Source organism: Simochromis diagramma, unplaced genomic scaffold, assembly GCF_900408965.1.
Source record: "Simochromis diagramma unplaced genomic scaffold, fSimDia1.1 OVJJ01000419.1, whole genome shotgun sequence".
NCBI lineage: Eukaryota > Metazoa > Chordata > Actinopteri > Cichliformes > Cichlidae > Simochromis > Simochromis diagramma.
In genome coordinates this window covers 2,066,198-2,092,838 of record NW_024387244.1, presented here as the reverse complement: position 1 = coordinate 2,092,838, position 26,641 = coordinate 2,066,198, and the positions used below count along the sequence as shown (strand labels likewise).

Genomic DNA, 26,641 nt, shown 5'->3' with positions numbered 1-26,641 from the left:
GAAAACCTTAGATGGCACCACCCTACTGACAGTGTGTTGAATAAGGTGCTTTTTTCTGAAAGTGTATCTGTATATACTTAGACAGTCAGAAAAGGAAATGTAATTTTGGCTGTAGTCACGTACTGGCTTTATATCATGAATTAAATATGTCGAGGGAGTGAAAGCCTTTTGTATTTGAAATGAATCTTGTGCTGCACATTATAAACTGAAGGAACAGACGGAGTGATTTCAGAATTAAAAAAGGTTATTTGAGGAAACCTAAATGTTTTCTTGCTTATGTCCTTATGTCAGTGATAAAAGACAAAAATGATGACAATTGTTTGGTGCAATTTTTATTAGTAAAGTAGATTTTTTTTGTTTGTTTTTTTTTTAATTCTATTTAAATAAATTTTTTTCACAAATCATGGTCACAATACATAATGAAAATGTTGCAATTATACACAAAAAACAAAAAACAAACAACAACAAAACAACAACAAAAAGAAACCCCTCCCTCCCCACCCGAGGCTCATGTAAAAAGAAACAGAACAAAACAAACAAAAAATGTATGTCACACATCTGGAAAATACGTTTTTATATAGTCAATAAATGGGTTCCAAGTCGCAGAGAATTTTTGTTGTGATGAGAGAACTCTGTATCTAAGTTTTTCCAGTGGTTAAAAAAAAAGCACCTCCTTTAACCATTGTATGTATGAAGGAGCCTTATTCTATTCCACTGGAAGTCTGATAAGTCTACGGGCAAGCAACGTAGCAAATGCTATGGCATTTTCCTGAGATTTACTAATTTTGTATTGAGATGGCATAACTCCGAAAATGCCAATGTGGAAATCAAGCATTAAGTTCTGCACACTGATATGAGATAATACTTTAAATATATTTCCCCAGTAATTATCCAGGTTCAGACAAGACCACATCATGTGACCCTCATTTGCTGGATTATGTCCACACCTGGGACAGGCAGGATCGGCTTCTGGGAAAAACTTTGAAAGCCTCTCTCTTGTATAATGAAGACGAGGAAGAATTTTAAACTGAATTAAACCATGGCGAATGCAAAGGGAAGGAGGTATGTATACGATTCAAACAAGATCTCCACTCATCATCAGATAAATCCACCCCAATGTCTTTTTCCCAATTATTTTTAGTTTTTTCCCAAGTAATAGGCCTTAAGCTCTGTATCAGCTTGTATATGACGGAGATTCTCCTTTTGCCAAAAGGATCCATTTCCAAAATGGTATCCACTTGATTTTTAGGAGGTAGGTAAGGGGAAAGAAGGAAACAATGTTTTTGCAAAACTTCGTATTTGCAGGTATCTAAACATATCAAAAAGTAGATTTTTGAATATCCCATTTAAGCACAGGGATATATATATTTTATTTCTCATCGCAACATGAGCTCCTAAAGCTCCTCACAGGAGATGGATTTGCTAGAAGCTGGAATCAAGTCAGGAGCCATCTTTTTATAGGCTTCTTCTAGTATAAACTCTAGTATAAATATAAGAAATGTATGTGAAAAAACAACACAAAGTACAACAATTAGAAGATGATCTTTAAAAAAAGAGAAAAAAATCCGAATAGCCTCCTTAAAAGCGATGGGAACAGCATGTGTCCTCTTTTATGTTTTTGGCCCGGATTTACAAAACTGCCTTGTTGAACTAATTAGCTCAGACATTCTCTGCATGAAAGAGAGATGCGTTGATTCATATAGAATATAAAAAGATACAAGATGACACAAGATAATGCAATATATTACATCACAGTGCAATGTGTCATACGGTTCAATGTGTTACCACATAATTTGATAGCATAGGACACAAGAAAAAGTAATGTTTAAAAAGACAGAGTGATATTGCATAACCACATTATAATTTTATGTTCCAGTTTTATTTTACATCAAATGTTTCCTATAACCTCTCAGTTGCTCATTTATTCCCGAGCTGAGATTCTGCTTCAAACGTGCAAAAGATGACAAGATTAATCTAAAGGGTCTCAAGATGACTTACACCAAATGTGAGAAGATTCACAAAAAGATGGTTACTTTTCCTGACTGTTTTTTGTGTGAAACACTCACTGAGATTTTGTCTGTTGACACCTTCAAAATGAAACAGTGAGAGAAGACGCATGCAACGACATAAGGATCCATGTTGAAAGAGTCATGGTTGCTTTGTGTTAGGTATTAAGGTCTCATAGAACAGAAAGGAAAAGGGTCAGTGCTTCAAGACATCCAAAGAATAGATGCAGCTATTTGAAAAAGCAGATTCAGTTTAAGCTAAAGCTTGGACACCATCTGTCCAAGAGCTAAAGCTTGGACAGATGGTCTCACATTTGACTCAAGAATAGTTTGGTACACGGTGGACTTTACGGTCGACTCGATGATTTCAAAGAGACCAAGTCCCGTGGCTGCAAAACAAACCCAAATCATTACCCCTAACCTTCTGTGTTTGACATTCAGCAGATATGAGCCCTTTGTGCTGAGGTGCTGTTTTTAGTTTTGCTGTGATGCTGTGCGTTATAGCCAAGCATCTCCACTTCAGTCTCAGAAGCAAGTCCTCTGATCTATTTACATCCAACTTTACAAATCTTTGCCGTTGTGTTCGTTGTAAAGAGATTATGTTTTCTCCTGGCAAACCTTACAAGTGAGCAATACTTGTTCAGACTTCCTCTAATTGTACAGTGTTGAACTGTAGCACTTAAAATGCTAATAGAGGCTCGTAGTGTCTAAGGGAACCTGATGGAACGTCCACTTCTAGGAAGATTGTGGTCTGAATGATCCAGACCAACACATTGTCAAAACATTTATAGATGTGCTCACACTTGCTCGAGGTCAGTTAACCAAACGCATTTGATTAGCACCTGGCTGCTACTTGTCCTCTTAACTCCTATGGAAGCAATAAGAGTATATTTAGTTTTGACAGACATTGGTATTTCAATATAAGTGAATACTGTACAACTTAGACAGATACAACTGTTTTTGAAAACCCATGTAAAAAGGCTTGATTTACTTTGTTATATAGTGTACTTCAGCCATAGACGTTCAAAGCAATCATTTACTAACCTAAGCCTCTGAGAACAACACTGTCAGGTCATGTTTGTTGATTTCAGTCAGTATAATTTAAATTAAGTCCTACATAGATTTCCAAAGTTAAGATACTGTCATGTGTGAACATTTGTGTTTAACAAAAGATCAGCTTAAAGAAGTGAGTTATATTATAGTGGACTTGGCCAGTAAGAGATGACAACCTATGATATCGTATGACCTACCACGCTTAGTTTAGAGCAGTGCCAAAGTTAAAATGAATTATATAACAGAAACAACCACAGCTTGCAGGTTGAGGCAATAATGATTACCTGCAATGGATATGCAGTATAACATCCACACCTTAGTTTTGTAAAGAGTTTTTCTTATTGACTTTTTTTGCTGTGGCACTAGATGATAGAAGCCTACACCACCGGTAGACTATTTGTAATCGCCAAATTATCTGCAACACCAAGGAGCAGTGTCTCATACAGCACCTTGTTATCGTGAATCCAGAGGATTAGGTGGCTAGCAGTCTGTGTGTTTTGATTAGACGAGTCCCCGAGGTCTCAAACGCATCTCAAAACACAGCCTCAGGGAGCACACGGCAAGCAAAGCAAGGCAAATGTCTGTGGAACAAAACCTTTTTTAATTAACTCCGACCTCCTATTCGGTGAGGCGCCAGGCAGCTGTCTGGCTGTGTTGAGCCAAACACAATATGAAGGAAATAATCTGCTCTCTTTGCACCTGTTTGCTGTGCCAATAGCAATTACTCGTTATATTGTCCCCAGTTTGAAGAGTACATGGGTGACATCTAAAAAGCTGAAAGTCGAGACAGTGCTCTTACCTCCCCAGTTAACAAAGTTGTTTATGTTAAAGAGTAAAACGCTGAAAAGTTTGACAACAGTGTAAATGAATCAGAGCTGAGCATCTTCATGTATATTCACTGGTTTAATGACATTTTATTTTCTCTCCAGCAGAGCTGCCTAGACAAAAAGATACTTTATATAACATTATAATTATTGCCTTATTATTGCAAAGTGATGAATAATAGTGAAGAAAATAGAAGAAAATACCCAGTGGTATCCTTATAAATGATTTGAAAAACCAATGCACCGGTTTAGCTGTATTACCAAAATAAGTCTGTAATGCACCTGAAGATAAGAATGGTGCAGGTGTCGGTGTGGCAATTAAAATGTTATTGCACTCTCTCTCTCCCAGGCAAACACTGGAGCCTATACTTATCACACAAAAGAGAGAGAGTATCAAAAGCTGGACACAAGCTCTGGCATTGTGAAACCCAGAAAACACAAAGTGTCCATTCTCTTTGTAAATTGTCTCCCCTTACACAAAGATCATTGACTCCTCGGCCGGCATCCTCACCAATCACAGATGCAATTTCCTGTTACCCATTGTGCAATGTATGTCTCTCAGATTTGTTGTGTTTATCCAACTGATTGAAAAAACACACTACACCAATGACCTGCGGCACTCTATACTTGTTTTGCTCATCAGTACGGCGATGCTCGGTCTGTACATTGGCACTAAATTACCCTTTATGAATGAACTCATGGAGGGTTTCAATTTGTAAGTGTCTGCGGAGTTGATTGAAACTGCAGCAATTGTAACCACTGAAAGAAAAAGACAAAGGGTGATTGTGTTAAAAGCATCGCCTTCTGCCTCTGATTATAAAAGTTTAAAAAAAAAAAACTCACTCTCCGAGCTGCAAGAGGAGAGCTGATGTGGATAAAGAAATTACCTGTTTTTCATAAGGTGGGAAAAAACAGATAGCAAACAGCGTAAAATGTGACTGCATCTGTTCTGTACCCTCATGATTATGCAATAAGCAAGCTGGTGGCATCCATCTCTTTCACTGAATGACAGTGGAGGAGATGGATGCAAATGGAAAGTCTGGATAATACAGTTAGCAGGGAGCCACAGTCTACCTACTGTACGAATCGTGTTATTGTTCTTATTCAGCCCTCGCAGGGTTCATGAGCTTTCCCAGTGCTGCCAATAAACTGATTCTTTGCTTGATTCGATAACTTCTTCATAGCTCTATCATTAAACACATAGCAAGTTAAAGATTCACTTTCGTTATTAAGACCATTTTTCTTTCTTTTTTCAGATTTAGTAATGCACAAATATTGACAACATTCGATTCTATTTGGGTCGAACGTGGTTCAGGAGGTTGGGGATCTCATTTTGTAACCGGAAGGTTGCCGGTTCGATCACCAGCTCTGTCTGTCCTGATCGTTGTGTCCTTGGGCAAGACACTTCACTCTACTGCCTACTAGTGATGGCCAGAGGGGCCGATGGCGCAATATGGCAGCCTCGCTTCTGTCAGTCTGGCCCAGGGCAGCTGTGGCTACAACTGTGGTTCGCCTGCATCAGTGTGTGAATGAATAGTGGAATTGTAAAGTGCTTTGAGGGTCTCGAAAAGCGCTATATAAATGCAATCCATTATGATTATTATTATTATTATTATTATTATTAACTAGTTAATGTAGAAATACTCACAGGAAAAAAACATGTTTTTAGCAGTGCTTTAAAAATAGGCTCCATTTGACTTTTTTTCAATCTATTTAAAATCCAAAGGCATCTGGCACTGATAAAAAAGAAGTTCAAAGATATAAAGCACGGAAAAAAATCTAAGATTGAAACACAGGCACTTAAATTCTGTTCTTCTGTTGACCAAGCTATGCTGGGAACAGAGGCGAGATAAATATATATATATATCCTTTGTATTAGTCACGCCTGAGGGTCTCGGTTGGATCTCTGTGTTGTTTCATTTAAACTGTTCTCATCCATAAAAAGCTGAGAAACTATTGTCCTACACCAATGTCACAAAGACAAATTGTCCTACATTTACTTTATTGCACTTGGCTATAATGTGATTCTGATTCTCCTGGTGTGCTACTGGCAGTGAATCTGCCACATCAACATGCAATCTGTCCCCGGGAAGTCAATCCCTTCTTAATGACCAGCCTTTGGCAGCCTGAGCTCTCATTACTTTCATCCACAGCGCTCTAAGAGAGACATCACTTTTTAGATGTCAGTTTAATACAAATGCCCGGTCCAGTTTCTCATTAGGTATTAACATTTCAGATATACTGTCATTAAAAGGTGATTATATTCCATTATAATGGAGGTAACATCCAGGGCTGATCTCTGAGGTTGCAGCTTTAATAGATATGGTGACCAATCAACTCTTCCGCTCATTGATTTCCTGGTTAGTCTCCACATCCTGAGTGGACATACAATACCCACAATCAATGTTTTTCCATGAGTGCAAGACTGAGAAGTGGCCTTCTTTCACCACATTTCTCAAAATATGCAAACACGTTTTGCAGTTTATTATCTCTGCCCGTGCGCTCACAAAGGTATTTGTACTCGTTCTGTGCAGCTGGCCTCCTCAGCATCATTTATTTTCAAGGCTGACTGTGATTCCAATGTCGAACACTAGGTGATTTTTAACAAGTGTCAGACCTGATTTAAAAACCGATGCCTTGCAAACCTGAACCTCTCAGATTTTTTTTGGCAGGTTTTCTGTCACTTTTGGTGACTTCAGGAAGATGTGCAATGTGACGAAAAACCCAGCTGAGGTCAGTGTTTCTCCACTGGACGGCTCAGTGCGGACAGAGTGGCCACTGCCTAAAAATACTAGCTGCAAAAATGACTGTATTATTAATTAACACAAGTAGCGGCTACTCCTTTTGCAGGCGCAGGAAGCGTGCTAACTCCTAGCCTAGCAGTTCACCAGCTGCTTAGATCGGCTGGTGCCTGATGCCCAAACTGCACAATATCCTGCGTGTGTGAGAGAGCTTTGAGTGTAACAAAGGGAAGCGGGACAGGGGCCCGGGGTGCGCAGCGTCCCCTTTAAGGCCGTTTTGGAATAATTAATGACGTCGCGCTGTAAACACGACTGACGCTCAGCTGCGTGGCCGAAGCATCCTCCGACCAAGAGCCCAAGACCTCTGTGTTTATTTCACGACGGGACTACTGGGAGGCATTGAAACAGCTGGGGTTCACCTCGTCTCTCATATGCAGTCTCCAAAACCAAGACGACGGTGCTGCATCTGTCCTGCTAAGTGCCATGGCTAGAAAAACGGACATCCCCACCTCTTACTATGGTGAGTCGGGTTGTCTTTGTTGTAGGAGATTTTCTTCTGCCTTTGTACCGTGTAACGTTATGACAGCAGGATATAACAATATCTTCTTTGGCCCGAGTCTTTATTATTAACCCTTTGCTGTGCGTTCAGGGACGGTAGCTAGCTTGCACTGTCAGCTGCTAACTATTGTAGGGCTATTTAAAGGTTGGCGTGAAATACGCAGTAACGGTGTGACAACATTTCAAACGGATGTTGGCTCAAATAAGTAGCAGGACGTGTTTTCGAGTTTCGTTGCAGGATATGCTTCGAAAAGAATCCGTGCGTCTGGCTTTGATTAACTGCAGTGCTGTGATCTTTTGCCTTGCTTTGTTTACCAGGTGTAAAAGTGCCCACGGTGGGAGAATAGTCCCATCTACACTTTCTGCTCCACTTATTATGTCGCCTTTGTTGTCAACGCCGATGTATTTATGCTCTGTAACTGCTGTATAACAGCATGACAACGGGACAGCTTTAGGGTTTTAGTGGGAGCTGCAGTTAGCCACCATTATCGATTAATCCGCACACAATTCTGCCGATTAATTGATCAATTTTTAGTTAGAGGGGAAAAAAATGCCCGTCGTTTCTTTTTCTGATGCTCCAGATGATGTCATCAAATTGCTTTGTTTTGTCCTACACCAATCCAAAGCCAAAAGATGATCATGTTTTATGATAAAAGACCAACTAAGTAGCTAATTAGAGGCAGGGTCGTTATAAAAATCATTTTATCATAATACTTAATGATATTTTAGTTGGAACAGTCAGATGATAATTCCTTCTAAAGCTTTTTATAAAGCTGACAGTGCATTCGTGTGACAGTCACCTAATGCATTCGTCATTTGAAGTTAACTAGTCCCCTGCTCACTCTGTGTAATCCTTTTAATCTCGATTAATATTCCCTGCTGTGATTTACAGGGATTTAAGCAAGGTAGGTCACCAGTGTCCACTCCTGAGAACTGTTTAGCCTATTTGACGTCCAACAACATTTGGGGTTTAAAATAAAATGTGCAGGAATAATTGAGGTGTAGTGTTTTTTCATTGTTTCCTAATTTAGCATTCCAGATAATGTGTCTTACAGTAAAGGTTAACAGCAAGTTGTCCTTCTTCCGTAACAAAGGATATTTCTTCTCTCCCACTTGCATGTTTTTGCCCCTGCAGGCATATAATGGAATATATAATCCATGTGCAGATCCACTGTCCATTAACCCGCTTGAGTAATCATGTCGTTCATCAAAACAATATAATCCTTTATCAACACCAGATGCTACACAGACAGTAGAGTATTTTTTATGAAACAAAGAGTTCCCTAGCTAATACTATTTTTTTCTCTCTGTTGAATGATTGACCTTTTTTCCCCTCTCACATATTTACTCCTTTTTTCAGCTGGTACTATTGGGCTACTGAAAAGCAAAGCTACGGTGTCACTGAAATCCAGACAAAGCTATCTGCCACAGTGATAGGCCAAATCTTTGGCCCTTTTATGTGAGAAATGTGAGAAAGAATCAAAGGTATACCAAAAGATATGTTTCAGTTATTCGGTTCAACCGCTGGGATGATGCAGAACTTAATTTGATAGATGATATGTCATTCTTATCGGTTTTCACACAGCCTTCTGCATTATTATCAAGTACAAGTGCATTTTATCATGAATCGTTGATCAAATTGTACACAGTCGCAATGCCCACAAAATAACTCAAAGTAGCACAGGCATTGTCAGGTCTGACAGCTTCTAATGGGGATAGCTGCTGTGTTTTCTTTTTTCTATTTTTGCCTCCCTGTATTCTGCCCCTGTTTGTCCCCCAGACCTCATGACTCCAGCACTCTGCCAGTCAAGACTACAGCCTGTCAGCAGTAGTTGATTCTCAGTGCTCTCCACAGACATACAGCTCACCACTGGGAATGTCAGACTCCAGTCAGGTCCTGTTCACAATTTTAAGCTGGTACTTTGCAGCGCATCATAAACCTGACATGTGTAAAATGCCACGAGTAACAGGCTAACTGAAGCAAACACGTGTATAACTTGTAATGTATACATTATTAATGTACAGAATACGGTTGGCGTTTAGTGTACCTGCACTTATATTCTATTGCATTGATGGATTAGAAGGCAGCAATTAATTAGGGGATATAATTTAGCCTTAATAGCATGGAGTTATTGTGCCTCCCAGTGTTCAGGTCAGCTACTTTATGTTGTTGACTCCCCGGTGCTTTTATTCAAACGGCTAGCTTGGCAAAGGAGCAATGTAAAGGTTTTTTAAATTTAATACCAGAATACTGTACATCATGACATTGTTGAATTACACTGGAAAGTAAAGTTTCACACACTAAAACATCTGTTTTGTGGATCACAGCACATAGTGAGTAACCCTAAAAGTTCAAAAAGACTGATAAGGCTGAAGACCTTCATGATGACTCAATGATGAGCACTTCAGTTTATTTTACTAATGTCACACTGTTACCTACCCTAATATAAAGTTAAGCTGATTAATGATTGTATTTGTAAGAAAAAGAGCAACATAATGCATAGAGCCATAATATCCTTCACATTCAACTGTCCTATATTTGCTTAATAGTCAGATTCAAGTGTTCTCTTGAGGCCAGTTTATTATATAACATTTCTAACTATGTAGCAAGTGTTCACTGTACTGCTGAAATGTTCAGTCAGTCAGAAAAATAGGAGAGTAGCTCATAATCATTCTGTGACAGCTTTGTAAGTAACAGTATAGATATGAGTTCCATTCACCACAGAAAGTGTTGAGTCGGGCACACTGTTAATTAACAAATTTCTCGCATGGGCAGCTTCCCTAAACGCTGCATTTTTATACTGAGTCAATGCAGACTCTTGACAGGAAGCTGAGGGCAATGGTTTATAATCGAAACATTCACAGTATCTTCGTGTGAAATTGCAGTTGGAGAAGGTTGCGGCTGAATGGCCCATTTTGCACCCTAGACTAAGTGCTATTAAAGGCTTTTTAAGTGACACTATTCACTCCAAATACCTGTTTCAAATGAAGACTAATGCTCACCCTGCAGAGGATTTTGTTAGTATTTGTGGCATTTCTTCTCATTATTTTTTTAACAAGAGCATGTGCTTTTGTGTGCATTTTCTTAAGCAATAGCCATGCCAGTGCCTGAAATTTGAACTTTATTATTCACACTTATGATAGGGTGTGTCAGTAAATATTTTCTGAGATTCACTTTTGCATAATACTGGATGGCCGTTCATTTGAGTCTGTGAAAAAGACATTTAGCAGAGAGGTTTTCGTGGGCAAAACGAGCAGAACTACTCCCACATCCCAGTTTTCTCTTCAGCTACTTCTATATGCAAATTCCACTTAGCTTGTCGGTAACCGTCAGCTGCCACAAGCCACCACAGCTCACTTGGACTCCATCTTCAGCTTGATGGCTCCCTTCACCTCTGCTGCCCACCATTTGGTTAAGGGGCCAACCACCTAGTGGCTGCTGCTCCTTACAGCAGTGTCGACAATGGACGTGTGGACCATGGACCACTCTCTCTCAATGTCCCCAGCCTCCCTTGGAGAAGACTAAAAACAGAGAAGATGAGCAGAAAGTTATGCATTTGAGACAGTGAAGTCAGCAAATGTTTTTAAATGTTTGCATACAAGTGACTGAAGTTATTAAACTAATATCAATTAATTTGCTTTAATCACCTAATATATTAATGGACTAATTATTACAGTTCTACAAGCCAGGTGCTTGACATTTAACAACAGACTAAACTGACAGACCTGGATTTTATTTCTGCGAAGCATTTCGTCCCTTCGAGCTTCAGCAGTTTGCCAGCCTTTTATTTAAAAAAACATAGTAATAGAAAACAGTGCATATGATGACATTTTTTAATAGCAGTGTTACATCCTTCCTACTGTGCTGCTACTCCTAAAAGCGCAATTGCATCATGCTTCACATAAAACTTGTTAAACTTTAATGTGTAAAGTGAGATGAGGCGCATAAACAGGAAAAAAAAACTCATCTCAATTAGTCATTCAATGATTACAGAAATCTTAAAATCTAATTTTCCTAAGTCATGCAAACAAGCCTGCCTAAAGGGTAGGGATTATATGATTATTAGGATTATATATGGTAACTTTTTCCACATATACTAATTATCAGAGCTGATCAGTTCCGTTTTCGTTGTCTTTAAAGGCTAAGGCTGCTTTCATACACCACTACAGAGGCACTGTGAAAGAACGAGTGGGTAATTGCAGGAGTTTGGCCTTTTCTTCTGTATGTAGAGTATGACACCCTAAATATGTGTTTTCTCACCTTGATTACTGCATATTTGGATATTGAGATCTATCCTCTTAACTCTTAAGTCTTTATAAATCCTGACCTAAGCCAGTTGAGCATGCCACTAATCTACAGTAGCAGTTGCGAGTCTCATGTCACAGAAACCCAGGGCTGCCACTGACATGCCTGGAGGCTCCAGCAGAAGTAACCAAGGTCACAAAGATACAATACTGCTACTTTTCTGCTTGGAGCAGCAGGCCAAGCTGTCAGCATCTGACACTCAGATGCTGACACCCCTCTCGGGGGCTGAATCCCATCCCGTGTCCCACTATTCTCACTGCTTGAAAGGATGTCAGTTACCACTATGTGCCCAGTAAATGCTCTTCATTTACTAGTAGGAATTAACCCAGAGGACTAGCAAGTCAGATACTCCAAGTGCAGTTCTTGACCATCTGCTAAGATTTAAGAGGATCCCAAGGGACTCCAGTACATAAACCTAAACCAGAGCTTGAGATGTTGTTGTCTTGTTACAATGAGGAGAAAAGCACTTTAAAGGCTGTACTGTACTCCAAAGAGAGAAAGTACAAGAAAGGAAGAAATATGATTCTGTGCAGAAGAAAGGCAGAGAAAAAGGGTGAGATGATGCTACGTAGAGATTTGCCCATTTTTCTTTCCTTTTTAAAAAAACAAACAACACTAAGTCTTCTGATGTAACTGTTTGATTCTTTCAGAACAGATTATTGTGTTTTTTGCATGAAACTGTAGGAGACTTACAAGTTAATGTTTGGCCTCGTGACCCTGTGTGATCCTACGTGTGCATTTCCTGATTCAACTATGAAACCTTGACAATAAACCTGTGCGTTACAGATAATCCTGGTATCTCCTTTTATAGTTAATCCACCCAAGTAGGTCTGTTGCTACTGTGTCATGCAGAAGAAACCTGAATATGTGTAGCTTTTTAAATAAAGACTACAGGAAAACACAAAATCCCAAAGCCATATTACTGATGTTGCTTTCCTCTATGGATTGGCAAAAGCCAGTGCTTTGATCAAATATGAATGAATATACTGTACACAGCATTCAGACTTACAGACTATGCCTCCCCTGCCGAGCAACATCATTATGCTGAATTTTTAAAATTTCTGTTTTCTCTTTTTCTTTTTAACTACTGCTGGATCTAACACTCTAACCCAACGTAGCTCTGACAGAAGTGAAATCTCTCAGCACTTCACTCTCTCCGGCTCCTGGAAATGTGGATGAATACAGAGAGTGAAAACAACAAAAAAATAGTCCTTTCCAAATGGCTCCTTTGACCCAACCCATGCAGAGCACCTGCAGTGTTCGAGCTGTTTGCCTGACCACTGTATGAAAGAGGCCTGTGTTGGACAGTGGAGCCAGGGGACACTGGTGCCTGTGTCTGCCTGTGCTGATGTTGGATGTGTTTATGGCTACAAGCTGAGTAACCCTGGGAAGGGGAAGGGTGGAAACGGGTTAAGGGAAGTGAACAAGTTGTAGTCTGGAGGGTGTGTTATGCTGTACTCCGCAGTTAATATTTCCACCCATTTTATGTGTGGTAATCGATATATGATGTAGCGCAATAAATGTGCGTGTAATCTCTGAGCAAGTGACTCAAAGGAGGTAAGTCTGCAGGTTATTCTCCTAAATTTTGAAATGCACTGAAATGAACTGCTTCTCTGACTTTTCTCTGAAGTCCTATCACTCCAGGGCAGTTGTTAGATCTGGTTTGCTTCCAGCACTGTCACTTTGAAGTTGATTTTCTGTAGTCAGTGTTAGCACATCCTGCACTTCAGAATCTGACAGTAAATATGGGCCTTGAAGGTCCCATATCATACCCCTTTTAACACATTAACGCAAGTCTCACATATCTCCAAAATGTGTCTTTCAAGCACAGATCATTCTTTCTTCCATCTCTCTATATGCTTTTTTTTTGGTTCGCTGTTCCAGTGGGCTGTTGCAGTATCTGTAGCTTTAAATAATAATAATGGATTGCATTTATATAGCACTTTTCGAGACCCTCAAAGCACTTTACAATTCCACTATTCATTCACTCTCACATTCACACACTGGTGGAGGCAGCTACAGTTGTGGCCACAGCTGCCCTGGGCCAGACTGACAGAGGCGAGGCTGCCATATCGCGCCATCGGCCCCTCTGGCCAACACCAGTAGGCGGCAGGTGAAGTGTCTTGCCCAAGGACACACCGACCGAGACTGTCCAAGCCGGGGCTCGAACCGGCAACCTTTCAATTACAAGACGAACTGCCAACTCATTAGCCACAATCGCCCGAAATCCAGCAGGGCTGCTGCTGCCTACACCCTTTCAGGAAGACGTATATGCAAGTACCAGAGAACCAATGAGAGGAGCATTCACTTGTAGGGCTGGGCCATATCACACCGTTCACGGTAATACCGGTATAATGTTGGGCAACGATAAAAAAATGAAATATGGCGATAGAATATGGGTAAAACGCGCATGCGCAGTGTCTTTGTTTACATACGCACACGGCGGAAAAAGCATGGCGGCGACGGAGAACGAGAAGGGCGAAAGTGGATCGTTGAATGAAACGATGAACCAGAACTGGTTTGTAAAAATGCTGCAGCTTCAGTGGTGTGGAACTGGTTTAGCTTTCGTCCGTCAGATACACAACAAAGCACTATTTTTGGTAGCGCATGCTAGCGGGCCGTCGTTATTACCGTGTTGTTTGGAAAATGCGGCGCACTTAAAATCAATCCTTTGATTTTTCTGAAAGTTGACAGAGCCCCTTATAATCCCGTGTGCCTTATGTATGAACTCTGGTTGTGTTTACTGACCTCGAAACGATTTTATGTGGTACACGAAAATCTGTCGAATGTTTTAGTTCGACTTTGCGAAGCTACGAAGCCGCACCGCTTGATGGATTGTGGGAGCATTACGGCTATCGTAGGCGGAGCCTCGCGGAGTGATACGTACTGTGCTTCAACATAATGTTACCGTATTGTGTGTGTATGACCTCTTTTTAGGTTTTGTGGATATTATACATGGTTATGCTGAGGATATGTCGGCCAGTTTCCACTGGAAACGCCTTTTGGTTAAACTGTCAGCGAGGAATTTGCATTTGCACTGTTAAATGTTTATATAACTTTAATGCACATAAAAAACAGCTGCTTGTTTAAGTGAAAATACATTGATGGGTTTTTGCACTAATAAAGTTGTGGAGTTGTAAAGTATTTTGTCTCGTGTCAATTATATCGTCAGTTATGTCGATATCGCAAATTTTCAAATGTATATCGTGATAAATATTTTTGGTCATATCTCCCTGCTCTATTCACTTGACAGCACAGCAGCTGATCAGGAGTTAAGTCTGTTGCTTCTAACATTTTGTTTGAGAAGTTATTTTTAAATGTAAATACAGGATTTCAGCAGTGCAGTGCAGCGGCTTGAAAAAGATGTCTTGTGTCAGTGAACTAATACGTAGTTAATTGGCCACATCCAAGTCATTATTCTATGCTTGTTCCCTCCCAGAAGAAACAGAAAAATGTGCATATGAGAACAGCTTTATTAGAAATGGAGCTGTATTGAAATGCAGTATATGTGAGCACGGAGAGGAGAAGGGAAGAGGCAAACGGAGAGGAAAAGAGCTGACGAGTTAATACACCCAGTCCTTTGCTTATTGGTTTATATTGATCATGAAATTGTCCACAGATGTCCCTTAAAATTATATTTTTAGCATAGATCTGGCTTGTGTGCTTTCACTAAACAATAAACATGTTGTTGGGTTCGGAGTTGGCAGTGGTAGTCTGCTCTGCCGCCTTGGTGAGTTTGATCTAGCAGGTAGAAATCCAGTTTTCCACCTCCTGCAGTTTCTGGTTAGAGTAGCTGTAGAAACTGGCAGCAGATTTTTACAGCTACCTTCGGTGGCTGCGGTCCAACATCATGGAGCTGGAGGTTCCAAGGTTCCAACAAGAGAATCTAGTAAGAGGTAGCTTAATGATTTCCAGGGCTCCCACAACAGCGTCCTGGGGGGCCTGCTGGGACTAGCTGGTTAATGTGCCGGAGTTTTCAAAACTACATCAAGGAAATTCTGCTCGCAGTCGTGGTGAGCAGGTGAATAAATGTAAAAGAAAATGTTCAAATTAGTCACCAGATAGACCTGGTTAGTCCGTTCAAATATACTCTGGGAAACAGAGTGGGACATAAACAATGTTATGGTGGCTTGGGGTCAATAAAAAAGTGTATCAGGCAAGTTGATTGACCATCCACTGGCACTGACCACCAACCAAAGTCACCTGTGATAGAAACTGAGTGAAATAAAACATCAGTTTCCTAAAAAGTGTTTTGTTTCTTTTTTTCCTGGAGTCACTATTTCATTGTAGCCTAAATAACAAGACTTGCATGAATTATTCAGGCTATGCAGCATCTCTTTGTAATATATATGTTGATGACAAAAGAAACAATCATACAATAATCACAGGTGGAATATATGATATACCCACCACCCCTTCTTTCTGATACACATACAACAGGAGAAATCTTGGTAAAGTGAAAGAAAAGGTTTGTCTCAACTTGCGGGCTCGTTTCTGTTGTGCAATGAAAATAGTAGCGTGTAAAAGGCCAGTAAGAGTCCTCGTCACACTAGCTGTTCTACAAACCCAAACATGTAGGGGAAAGGATCTGCGTCCATCAACTGCTGAAACGTCTTTTATGAGAGAGCAAAAGTTGCTTGTATGCAGATATCCTGTTAATTTTATGATAATCGAAAGTGTTTAACTATTTTTTATGCATGTTCTCACACCTCCAAATGAATCCATAAATCCTATTGCTGTGGGAGACCAGCCAGGAATACAAGTGGAAATGTGGAGAGATGTTTCTGCCAAAGCCTTTGTCTGATCCTGATGTATAATTCTTCAGCCCATGAAGCCTTATTTTCTCAGAGCTTTCGATTACCACCACGATTGTTGGGCTGTGCATAAATCTTTCAGTCACAGAAGGACACGGTGGCATTATCTAACACTATGTCAATAGAGGAGACCAGCAGTTATGCAGCTAACAGCGACTCTAGCTGTCCCAGTGTAGCATGCCTGCCAGGCTTTTTCCGAACGTTTTTGACTACAGACCCCCCTTCAGTCTGACTACGGCCAGCAAACTCCACCAGACTCATCTCCTACACTGGCAGACTGCAGTGCAGGCTAAACAGCCGTTATCTAATGCAGAGTCTGCTGGTGGCCCAGCATCGCTGATGATTTTCAACACTTTCTCTTAACCCTTCGCTGAAATCTGATTTGAGGGTCGGAGAAAGGTACAACAGCCGGGTGGAAACACTCAGGCTCGTGTTGTGAGTCAGGAAAGCAGCTAAAGCTAAATTTAGCTCAGGCACATATTCCTTCTCCTCAGTGCTACTGTGTTAGAATGAAGAGGTGTGAGATTTTTTTTTAGTGTATCTAGATATCTAGATATTAGGTATTTATTTTAGATATGAGTGAACTGAACTGCTGAATATTTCTGCTATTGTAGAAATCAGGTTTTTAAGTTCCTGTTGCAGCATTGTTTTGGCAGTTTTGGGTTTTAACCAGTGCCAGACCACTTGGTCCCTCTGCTGTGAAAAACCTGGAAAAAACTGTGCCCCCTGACATTTATTGCACCACAATCTGTCTTCTCACCACTGACTCTCCTTGATCCCAGTGTGATTCAGCTCCACTCACCATATGGACTAACCTGTTTCCACCGCAATAGTTCCAGCACTGTGGAGACGGACACGTATTTGTAATATTAAAATAAAATCTCGCCTTGTCTAATAGTCTAATTGGTTGAAATATTATGTTAATGAGATGAAATGATGCTGTTATAGGGAAGTGTTTCCCCAAACAAAGATTTTACAGTTATGTTAACAACCACCCAAATATATTTGTTGACCTACTTTAGCATTTTTCTTTTATTTCATCACATCCATTTGAAAGAGCAGCATGGTCTGCCTTAGGTTTACACTTGAACAAGCTTTTCAATGTTCATTGGCTGCTAACCAGCTAACTCGGCCCTTACTGTCTACAGTTTCTTCACAGGCAGACAAACAAGGTCGCCCTAGTATTCAGTATTCAGAGAATCCGACTGCACACTGCCTTATTCTTATCTGTATCTGTATCTTTGGGCTACACCCAACAGAACCTGCAGCAGGTGGTGAACGGGTTTATGTGGCTACCGAGAAAAACAAGGACTACTGGTGCACACGGCAGTCCAGTGCAGTCTACCTGACTGTAGGTGCAGATAAAGAGGATTATAGTTGCTTCTCTCTTTGTCTGACATAAAGTACTTGGCAGCTAAAATGTTTGTGGAGGATCTCATAGTATTGCCCTGTTGTTAGCGTTGATTATTTCAGCTTACCTGTTGTGTATCTGTTACATAATTTTAGCATTTCTGTGCTCTTTTGTCAACCTTACTGACTTCTGAGTTAAAAACAATAAGCTCAGCGTCGTCTTATTCAATAGCAGTGCGACAAAAGCTGCAAAGAGCACCTGGTTTTGTGACATTGTGTCCTTGGGTGAGGAATTCACACAATTAATCCAGAGCATCTACCATTTTTAGACCTAAAACACCACTCAAGTGAGTGACTTTCACTGATAGCCAAGCAGATGGCTGGAAACGGAAGTTTTTAACAGCAAGGGCAAACGGAAAGGAAACATTTAAATTCTCGTGTCAAATAAAGTAGCATGAGGGGGACAGCTCGTAGCTTTTATTGCTTCTGTGACAAAGAAGCTGAAATTGTCATCATCACACCTACACACATTCGAAAGTACGTCCTTTAAAACCTTTGATCTTCTTTCCTCTCTAATATAGGTCTTTATCAGAATGGAAAAAAACACAGGACCCCTAAAACAGCTCTACCAGAGTTGTTTTAGTGTGCTCACAATACTGCGGTGATATCAGTGTTATATTTCCACTGATCTGTGAACAGTTGATGTGTTTGTTGCTTCATATAACTGAATGTTTCAGATAATATGGTCAAGAAAGACAGTGTGACACTTTCCTGATGCATTTGGTTCTTATTATTTTAAAAAGGCCAGTCTCACACAGTAGCCAGGCTGGTTGGGGTCGTTATACTTCAGATGCTGGTTCACTGTCTCGTGCTGTGGACAGTGTTGGTCAAGTTACTTGAAAAAAGTAATCAGTAACTAATTACTGATTACTTCCCCCAAAAAGTAATCCCGTTACTTTACTGATTACTTATTTTCAAAAGTAATGATTACTTATTACTTAGTCTTTTTAAAACAGTTTACATGAAGAGGTAATGCGATATCTTCAGCCAATTTACTTAGATATTCAAATGTATAAAGGAAAAGTCTTTTTAATAACAGCAAAGCAAAAATTTAATTATATGCAACATTCTCTGACTGGAGGAAATTAGTTTAACATTTAAACCTATTTTCTGCACATTCCAGCACATAAAATAAAATATTTTTTGTGTTTACACTCAGTCTTTCAAATAGATGCAAGTAAAACACAGCAGAAAATAAATAAAGTCAAAGACTCAGCGGTCCTGTTGCTCTATTTTCACCTGTAAAGCAGGAGTGGGGTAGGCGGAGGGTTACCCTGGTGCAGGTGTGCCGCAGCGGTCAGTGGAAGAATCCGCGAGTTTCTCTGTGAGTTTCCCATTACGTCGTAGCTACTCGGTGCTTGTTTAGGGGGGTTTTTTTCGCTGTAAAAAGAAGTTTTCTTCCCACGCACAACAGACACTAATGTTTTTGTCACTTTTTATGGAATCAAACTCAAAGTAAGGTCAGTACTTCCACGCTTTAAACGCTGCACGCTCATACTCTTTCCCGCACTCGATATATGATCCACTGTTGATCTGCACACAGCTGTTGTCACGAACGTTGCACTCGCTTACGTCACTGTCATGAGACATTCTCGCAAAAAAATCACGGTTTTAGTAACGCAGTAACGCAGCGTTCCTACGGGAAAGTAACGGTAATCTAATTACCGTTTTTGCAATAGTAATCCCTTACTTTACTCGTTACTTGAAAAAAGTAATCAGATTACTGCCCATCTCTGGCTGTGGATGTCTTGCTGTACTACTATTTGATCTTCACTTGCGTGTGGTGCTATAAGCATTAAACATGCGTGTATCATCCTTAATTGTAGCTCAAAGCCCAGCAGTTGCTACTTCAGTTATTGAGATCTGTGTCATGCCAAGTCTGCTGCCATCACAACTATACAGTCTATTTAAGCAACAGCTAGTGAAAACGCTGGTCATCCACTTCCTCTGTTTTACTCTCGTAGTCCAGTGGTTCAGACTAGTGCCTGATGTGCTCAGGGTGCATTTATCTCTCCAAACAGTTATCTGCATATGAACATGTAGAATATTTTGGCAATTGACAAAATGTTTCATATTTGAAGCTTTCTGGTTTCTATTTGTAGTCTTGAGTAATGACCCACTAATGTTCAGCAGGCTTTGGTTGCATGCAGGTATGCAGTCTCTCTGGAAAACAAAAGAGGGACCGTTTTTTCGATCCACTATCTGATGAACCTTTCTTGTTATTTGTGTTTTTATGCTTCATCTACATGCATAAATGACAAATGGTTCATTATTCGTGTGTAGCTTTTTTTGTTCACTTGCCGCAAGCCCATTTCTTTCCTCTTGGGTGAGGGTTTTGGCATTTCTGTCCTTCAGACTGCAGCACTTTAGTAGAGGAAGTAATGTGATTTTAAAGGACTCTGACTCATTTTACTGTCTTTCAGTGTGTTGTCATTTTACGGCAATATTGGCTTTAGAAATCCCTCTTGTCACACCACATAGGAATAAAACTACGCCAGACACTTTTTCAAGAGTGGTAAAACACTCACTTTGGGATCCGTAATGTAATCTGGCAGTTTGTGAGGAGCAGCTTCTGGGCTTTACTGAAAGACGGACGTGATACAGGTTGGTTGAAGATAAACTGAACATTTCATGAACAGTAGTAAACAGACTATAGAGGAATATGTATTTCTACAAATGCACAAGTGTACACAGTCCACTGAAAGAAAGTTGAGCCAATGCTTTTGTTCATTTCACATTAACCTTTGCAGTAACTCATGCTCGATGGCAGAGATGAATTAACTTTGGCCTTCAATGTTCAGCTGGACTCTTTCATTGTGTTAATTTTTTGTTTTTTAATGTTGGGTTCCTGTTAAGTCACTTCCTGTTTTATTTTGTAACTCTTCACCTGCTTATACTTTTGATAATTTTACTTCCTGTTTTGACCCGTTTGTGATTGTTTGCCCCGTCGTCATTACTCTCCTTGTTAAGCTTTCTAGCTGTGTGCTTGTGCTTATCCTCTTGTTTTCTAGTTTATCCTGTTTATTGTTTTATTTGTTATTTGTGTTTTCTTGGATTTTCTCATCTTGTGACTTTTTTTGCTTGTTATTTTGGAACTTTTCTTCAGACTTTATTGGCCCAACGCAAAAGCTTTACACCATATGCGTCGCGTGCTCGGCCCAGTGAGTTGCACCAACACCCTGGACATCTTGCCTTTTTGTCTGCCCCTGTATTGTTTACCTTCTTTGACTTCTTCTCTGCAAATAATTAAAGACTTTATTTCGATTTCACTGTCTGTGTCCTGCGTTCTTCAGCCGCGATTGTTCCAGTTTTTTAGGTAAAAAGCCACATCAGACGAAAGCGATTATCTTGATGTTATACTTACAGGGAGCACATTTTAGGCCTAAGGTTTGTATTTTCGCCTGATAATAGAACTAGCATTTAATGCAAACATGCATTCCCTTTCCTTTTTTCATTTAAGTGATGAATGCAGGTTTTTTTCAACAGTAATGACAAATAAATAAGAGCTACAGAAAATGCAGTAACTTACTTTCTGTGCTCTAACGGTTGAGTTCCCTTGTTCAGGAGAGCAGAAAGCATGCTATACTTTGCAGTTTGATTACTAAAATGCAACATTACTATACAGTAAATGTTTTTAACCAAACAAAATCAAACTGACAATGCTCTTTGTGGAGATGTATTGATTTCTGGTGGGTGTTCTAAAATAGTACAGTACATTAAGAACAGGCTGAATAATATGTATTTGCTATGTACAGTGTACTCATTCCTCACACTTTCAGAAGCAAAACTGGCTCATACGTCTGGACAGGATCAGCCTGGGAAAAAGGCAGATGGGAAATAGGCCCACTCGTGATGTCCCTAAGTCTGCCCCAGCTGCTTACAGATATTGCACTCCATGTGTGATGATTAATAGGTCCTCAGCAACACGTCATAATTAGTTTCAGGGTGCAGGTTACTTATAGACCAAAGAAGCAACCGATGATAAATGCAGTTGCATCTGTTACACATACAAGTCAGAGTTACGCTCTTGGGTGACAAATAGTGCTGCAACTGTGCTTCAGTTTCAAGTTGGGTCAAATGGGGAAGCCTCAGTATGACCCAAATAAGCTGCTAGGATTAAGACTCGTTAAGATGATTTATTATACTTCCCTGTTCATATTGTTTTGGCCTTTACTGTAGTGCTGCCTTACTGTACTGCTCCCACTCTGCCAGACTTGCTAGGAAACTTGCACTGTGAAATGACCTAGTTAGTTGGTGCTGACCGTTTGAATGCCACAGCAGGTGAACATTTTCATCGCCTGTGCTGTAATAAAATGTTTTCACAGATTTTTAGCAAAATGATCCTGCTTTTGTAATGTTTCTTTTTGCTCTACGTTTTTGCTCAAAAGCAGAAGTCATCTGACTTAAAGAATATTTTGTCTGTTTTGCTGTGGCATTATCTCTGTGCACTGTTTGCTAACTCTGTCAATGAATAGCTGCTTCGTTTGATCGCTCCACAGTATTGTTACTAATTTGTCTGCACTGTTTTTTGTCTTATAGGTGAACCTCGCAAGTTTGACCCGAACTTCAGAGGGCCTGTTCAGAACAGGTACTCAGCATCCTCAGACTATTGTGTAAAATACATTTACAGACACACTTTGAGACATTGTAACATCACCCTCATTCGATAGTTTATAACGAGAAGCTAATTTTTATTCACCTGGATTGTGTAAGACTGGAAACAGAAGACACCGATACAACTTTTTAGTGTAATATGCATTTTTTATTTTGATGAACTGACCTTCCAAACATCTGACTTCTTACATGTGTATTGAGTTTGCTCACTGTATCATTTTTCTGGCGCACACTGCTGTTTGAGGCTGACAGATTGATTATTTGTCATGCTACATTAATAAAGACTGAGGCCTGAGTGCTGGCAGATCTCTACACTCCACCACACAGATCAATGGCCATAAGTTAAGCTGGTGGCTGGAGTTAACCCAATGACACACATTAGCAGCCAGCCAGACACACACGAAACAGATGTACACACAAGAGATTTCATGATAACGAGTACTCTGTCTCCAGGCTCGTGTAACAAAATGTCCACATTACTAAGTGTTAGCATTATACAAAAATGCACCGAGGCTCTTATTTACTTTTTTCAGCTAGCAAAGTGATAGCAAATACTGAGCTTGACACTGCTTATATCTGTAGTAGCCACTGTCTGACAAATTACATGTGTGCGGAAAAAATAAGTGTGCCCTATGATTCAGTAGCTTGTACAACCACCTTTAGCAGCAGTAAGTTGGAGTATTTGTTTTGTCAGACTTTATCGGTTTCTCACATCATTGTGGATCATTTAGACCTGCTCTTCTTTACAGTTTGAAGGCATTTGTTTATGCACAACTTTCTTAAGCTCCTGCCATAACATTTCAGTTAGGTTGAGGTCTGGACTTTGACCGGGCCAGTGTGACACCTTGATTCTTTGCTCTTCAGTCATTCTGTTGCAGATTTTCTGTTGTGCTTGGGATGATTGTACGGTGGCCCTGAGAGGCCAAACGGACCGCAACTTAAGAAAACACCAGCAATAAGAAAAACGCTGCAAAAGCACACAAAACACAAAGGAAATAGGAAAAAACAAAACAGAAAAAGGAAAAACAGATTTCCAAAAGCACAAGGGAAGTGTTTCTGGGGAGACAATAACCCGACGAACCAAAACATGCTAGGTTAGTGTGTTTTAATCTCATAGGCTAACACACTTATCTCTCATCTTTTCTTTCCTCACAAAACCAATAGATCCTCCACTTCTTTTAAGTGTTTCCCAGCGCATTTCTTAGCATATTTTGGTTCCTGCAACTGGTCCGTCAGGTTATTGTCTCCCCAGAAACACTTCCCTTGTGCTTTTGGAAATCTGTTTCTCCTATTTCCGTTGTGTTTTGTGTGCTTTTGAAGCGTTTTTCTTGTTGCTGGTGTTTTCTTAAGTTGCAGTCGGTTTGGCCTCTCAGGGCCACCGTATGATTGTCCTGCTACGTGACCCAGTTTCAGCCAAGTGTTAGTCACTGGACAGATGGACAGCTTCACTTTTGACTCTAGAATGCTCTGATATACAGTGGAAGTTGACTCAATCAAAACAAGCCTAAACCGCCATGCTGATAGTTGGTTTTAGTGCTGAGATGTTATGTTTGGGTTTTGCCAAATGTCCAAAAGACGTTGTTCCAGAAATCTAATAGGTAATTTAGATGCAACTTAGCAAACCTAAGCTATACTGCCATGGATTTTGTAGAGAGAATAGGTTTTCTCCTGGCAGCTCTTCCAAACAAGCCATACTTATCCAGTCTTTTTTCTAATTGTACTGTCAAGAGCTGCTAATAAGCTTCTGCTAATGCTTGTAGAGTCTGAGATGTAGCTCTTGGGGGTTTTTTGGAGGGGGTGGGTTGCAATTTCTCTGAGCACAGTCTGATGTTGAGGTGAAATTACTGGCAACTGTCTTGAATGTGTTCCATTGTACAGGAAGAATCATAGACTTGAAATTGTTTGGACATGTCCTTCCAAAATAATGGGCAGCAGCAGTAGCCCCTTTAAGGTCATTGCTGACACTTTCCTTCTTGACATTGTGTTAATATTAACTTCAAAATCCAGACCTGAAAAATTCTAAAACGTCTGTTTTTATAGAGGCGGTCACGCTTGCTGGTGGACTGACATTTGATATTTAATATACTATTTAAATTTTCACATAGGGCTTCTGCGTTTTTGTTAACTATTCATCAGAATCTCAGCTAAAAGCTCACAAAACCATTTCAACAACATCAAACAGCTAAAACAGCTAACAATTAAAGCGCAGGTAAACATCCCCCGTTCACCCGACAGCACGGACGAAAGCCGACATCTGACAGATTCAGAAACTGCAAGTTTCGTCACTTTCATTCCAGAGTTCACTGAACCAGCAGCAAAAGAAGACGAAAACTATGCTTCATGTTTGAAAGACATTGTCATGAATTCCCTCTTACTTTTGCTGTCTTATTTCCTGCATAGCTCTATCACTCAGTGTGCTTTCAGACCAGATTTCCATCAGAAATCTCTATTTTCTGCATTATTCGCTAGCTTATTACGCACCAGTCTACCATTTTTACCACCTGTTATTCCCCCAAAAGTGACTCTGACAAGAAAGCCTAATTTCTGCTATTCAATACCAAAGAAATGTTGACTTTCACAAATTATGCCAAATTTTGCAAAGCTGTGTTTCTAATAAAGCCTGAGCAACTTTCTCTGCTTCGTTTCAGCAGCATCAAGCTTTGTCCATATGTTGATTCATATTGTTATAAGACAATTACTTTTTGATCTGCCGCAGCACATTTTCAAGGGTGTCATGTGCTATAAAAGACCAGACCAGGAAAAACTCCTTTATATTTTTCTGTTTTATCCTCAGTTCGTTTGACACAGTGGCATCTGCTGTGATGCTTACAACTGTGATGAAGTGCTAGCTTTATTTTGACACCAAGATATTTTACACAGAGTTTGTAATTGCAGAGAAAAAGTCAGGTCACGTTGGGCATGTCATTTTAAAGCAAGACGCTTTAAAGTGTGGGGGTGGGAGGGGCTTTACGGGTTAAGTAAATAAAAATGTAATTTGTTGTTATTCATCAGAGGTTGTACTTACTTGATTATATATCCTGCAAGAACAAGATTCTTTTTATTACGTCCTGATACATAAACATGTAAAAAGGCCATACTTTCTTCTTCACGTGGCTGTAAATCTGATGAAAAAGATTTGATATTAGTAGTATCTTTATCCTTCCTCAACCTGATAAATTAGATTTATACTGTAAGAAAACGTTTTTTATTACAATGACAGGTGGGATTTTGCAATGAAGCAAAACTCCTTGAGGTTGTCGCTGTAGGCTTTTCTTGAATTAGTCATTTTCAGAGATAATGTAGGTTTTTACCTCTTTTATATCCAACGTCAGACTGGCACGCTGCTGCGGAGGCATGTTCCAGTTCTCCTGTGCCTCTTTATCCCACCCTCTCCAGCCCATTTCTCCGCTACTGGTGGGTGAAGGCACCAAGGATACTTTGATGTTTCTGTGGCCCAAAGGCTTTTCTTAATGAGAACTGGAAGAGAACCAACTCTGTGGTCGCCTTGTTTTCATGTAAGCTCAAAGCCTAAATGAAGTAACCATATCTGTTGATTGAGCAGTCCTCTGCAAGCTACACAGGAGTGGGCATGCTGTAGTGCTAATTTTATTTGCCTATAAGAGTCAAAGATCCAGTCATTGTCACATCTCCACCACTCTAATGTAGTCCTTTCTATAATTACCCCTTCAATAAGTGTGCCTTTAAACTTTGCTTCCGATTCTTTCTCTTCGCCCGAACTGGGCCTAATGTTTGTCAGGAATACTGTTCACTTGGAAATTTGTCCCTAATGGCTCTCATGACCATGTGAAATATCCCTTTTGTGTGAAGATCTGCCCTCCTTCCTGTAAATGTCTGTTACAAAGGAGGGACAGTCTGGCAGATTCACACCACAATGGCACCCACGCTATTCTGTGGCACTTCTGCCATCTGTGTCACCTTGGCTCCTGCAGAATATCAGCCTTGCAAATATAATACTGACACAAAAGTTTCCCGTAGCACTGACAAAGGTTCCAGTACTGACTGTTTTTCTTGCTAAGCAGTACTGCGTGCAAACAGAGTCCACAAGCAGAGAAAAGTGTTGGTTCGTGTGAACGTATGTGTAAGAGGCATCTGAAGAGAGCTAAAGCTTGGGATTGAGCCCAGGTTGGAAGCCAAATAGATTTTATTTAATTATGTTTTCCTGAGATAAGAGAACGAAGCAGAATTGTTTTCACTCTGCTCACTTTGTCAGCTTCCCTTAAACACTGACCGTAGCACGTTTCAAGGGTCACTTTCTTTTAGCGCCGAGTCGCTGTGTTTGCACTGTGTCCTTCTT

At 40.2% G+C, this 26,641-nt stretch overlaps 1 protein-coding gene across 1 annotated transcript in view; it reads left to right on the top strand.

Moving 5' to 3' along the window:
- Window positions 1-6,739: 6,739 nt before the first annotated feature.
- slc44a5b (solute carrier family 44 member 5b) overlaps window positions 6,740-26,641 on the top strand; it is a 36,948-nt gene continuing 17,046 nt past the window's right edge. Inside the window, 2 exon segments of the mRNA XM_040052688.1 lie at window positions 6,740-7,144; window positions 22,252-22,300. Coding sequence (XP_039908622.1) covers window positions 7,108-7,144; window positions 22,252-22,300 — 86 coding nt within the window. The 5' untranslated portion in view covers window positions 6,740-7,107.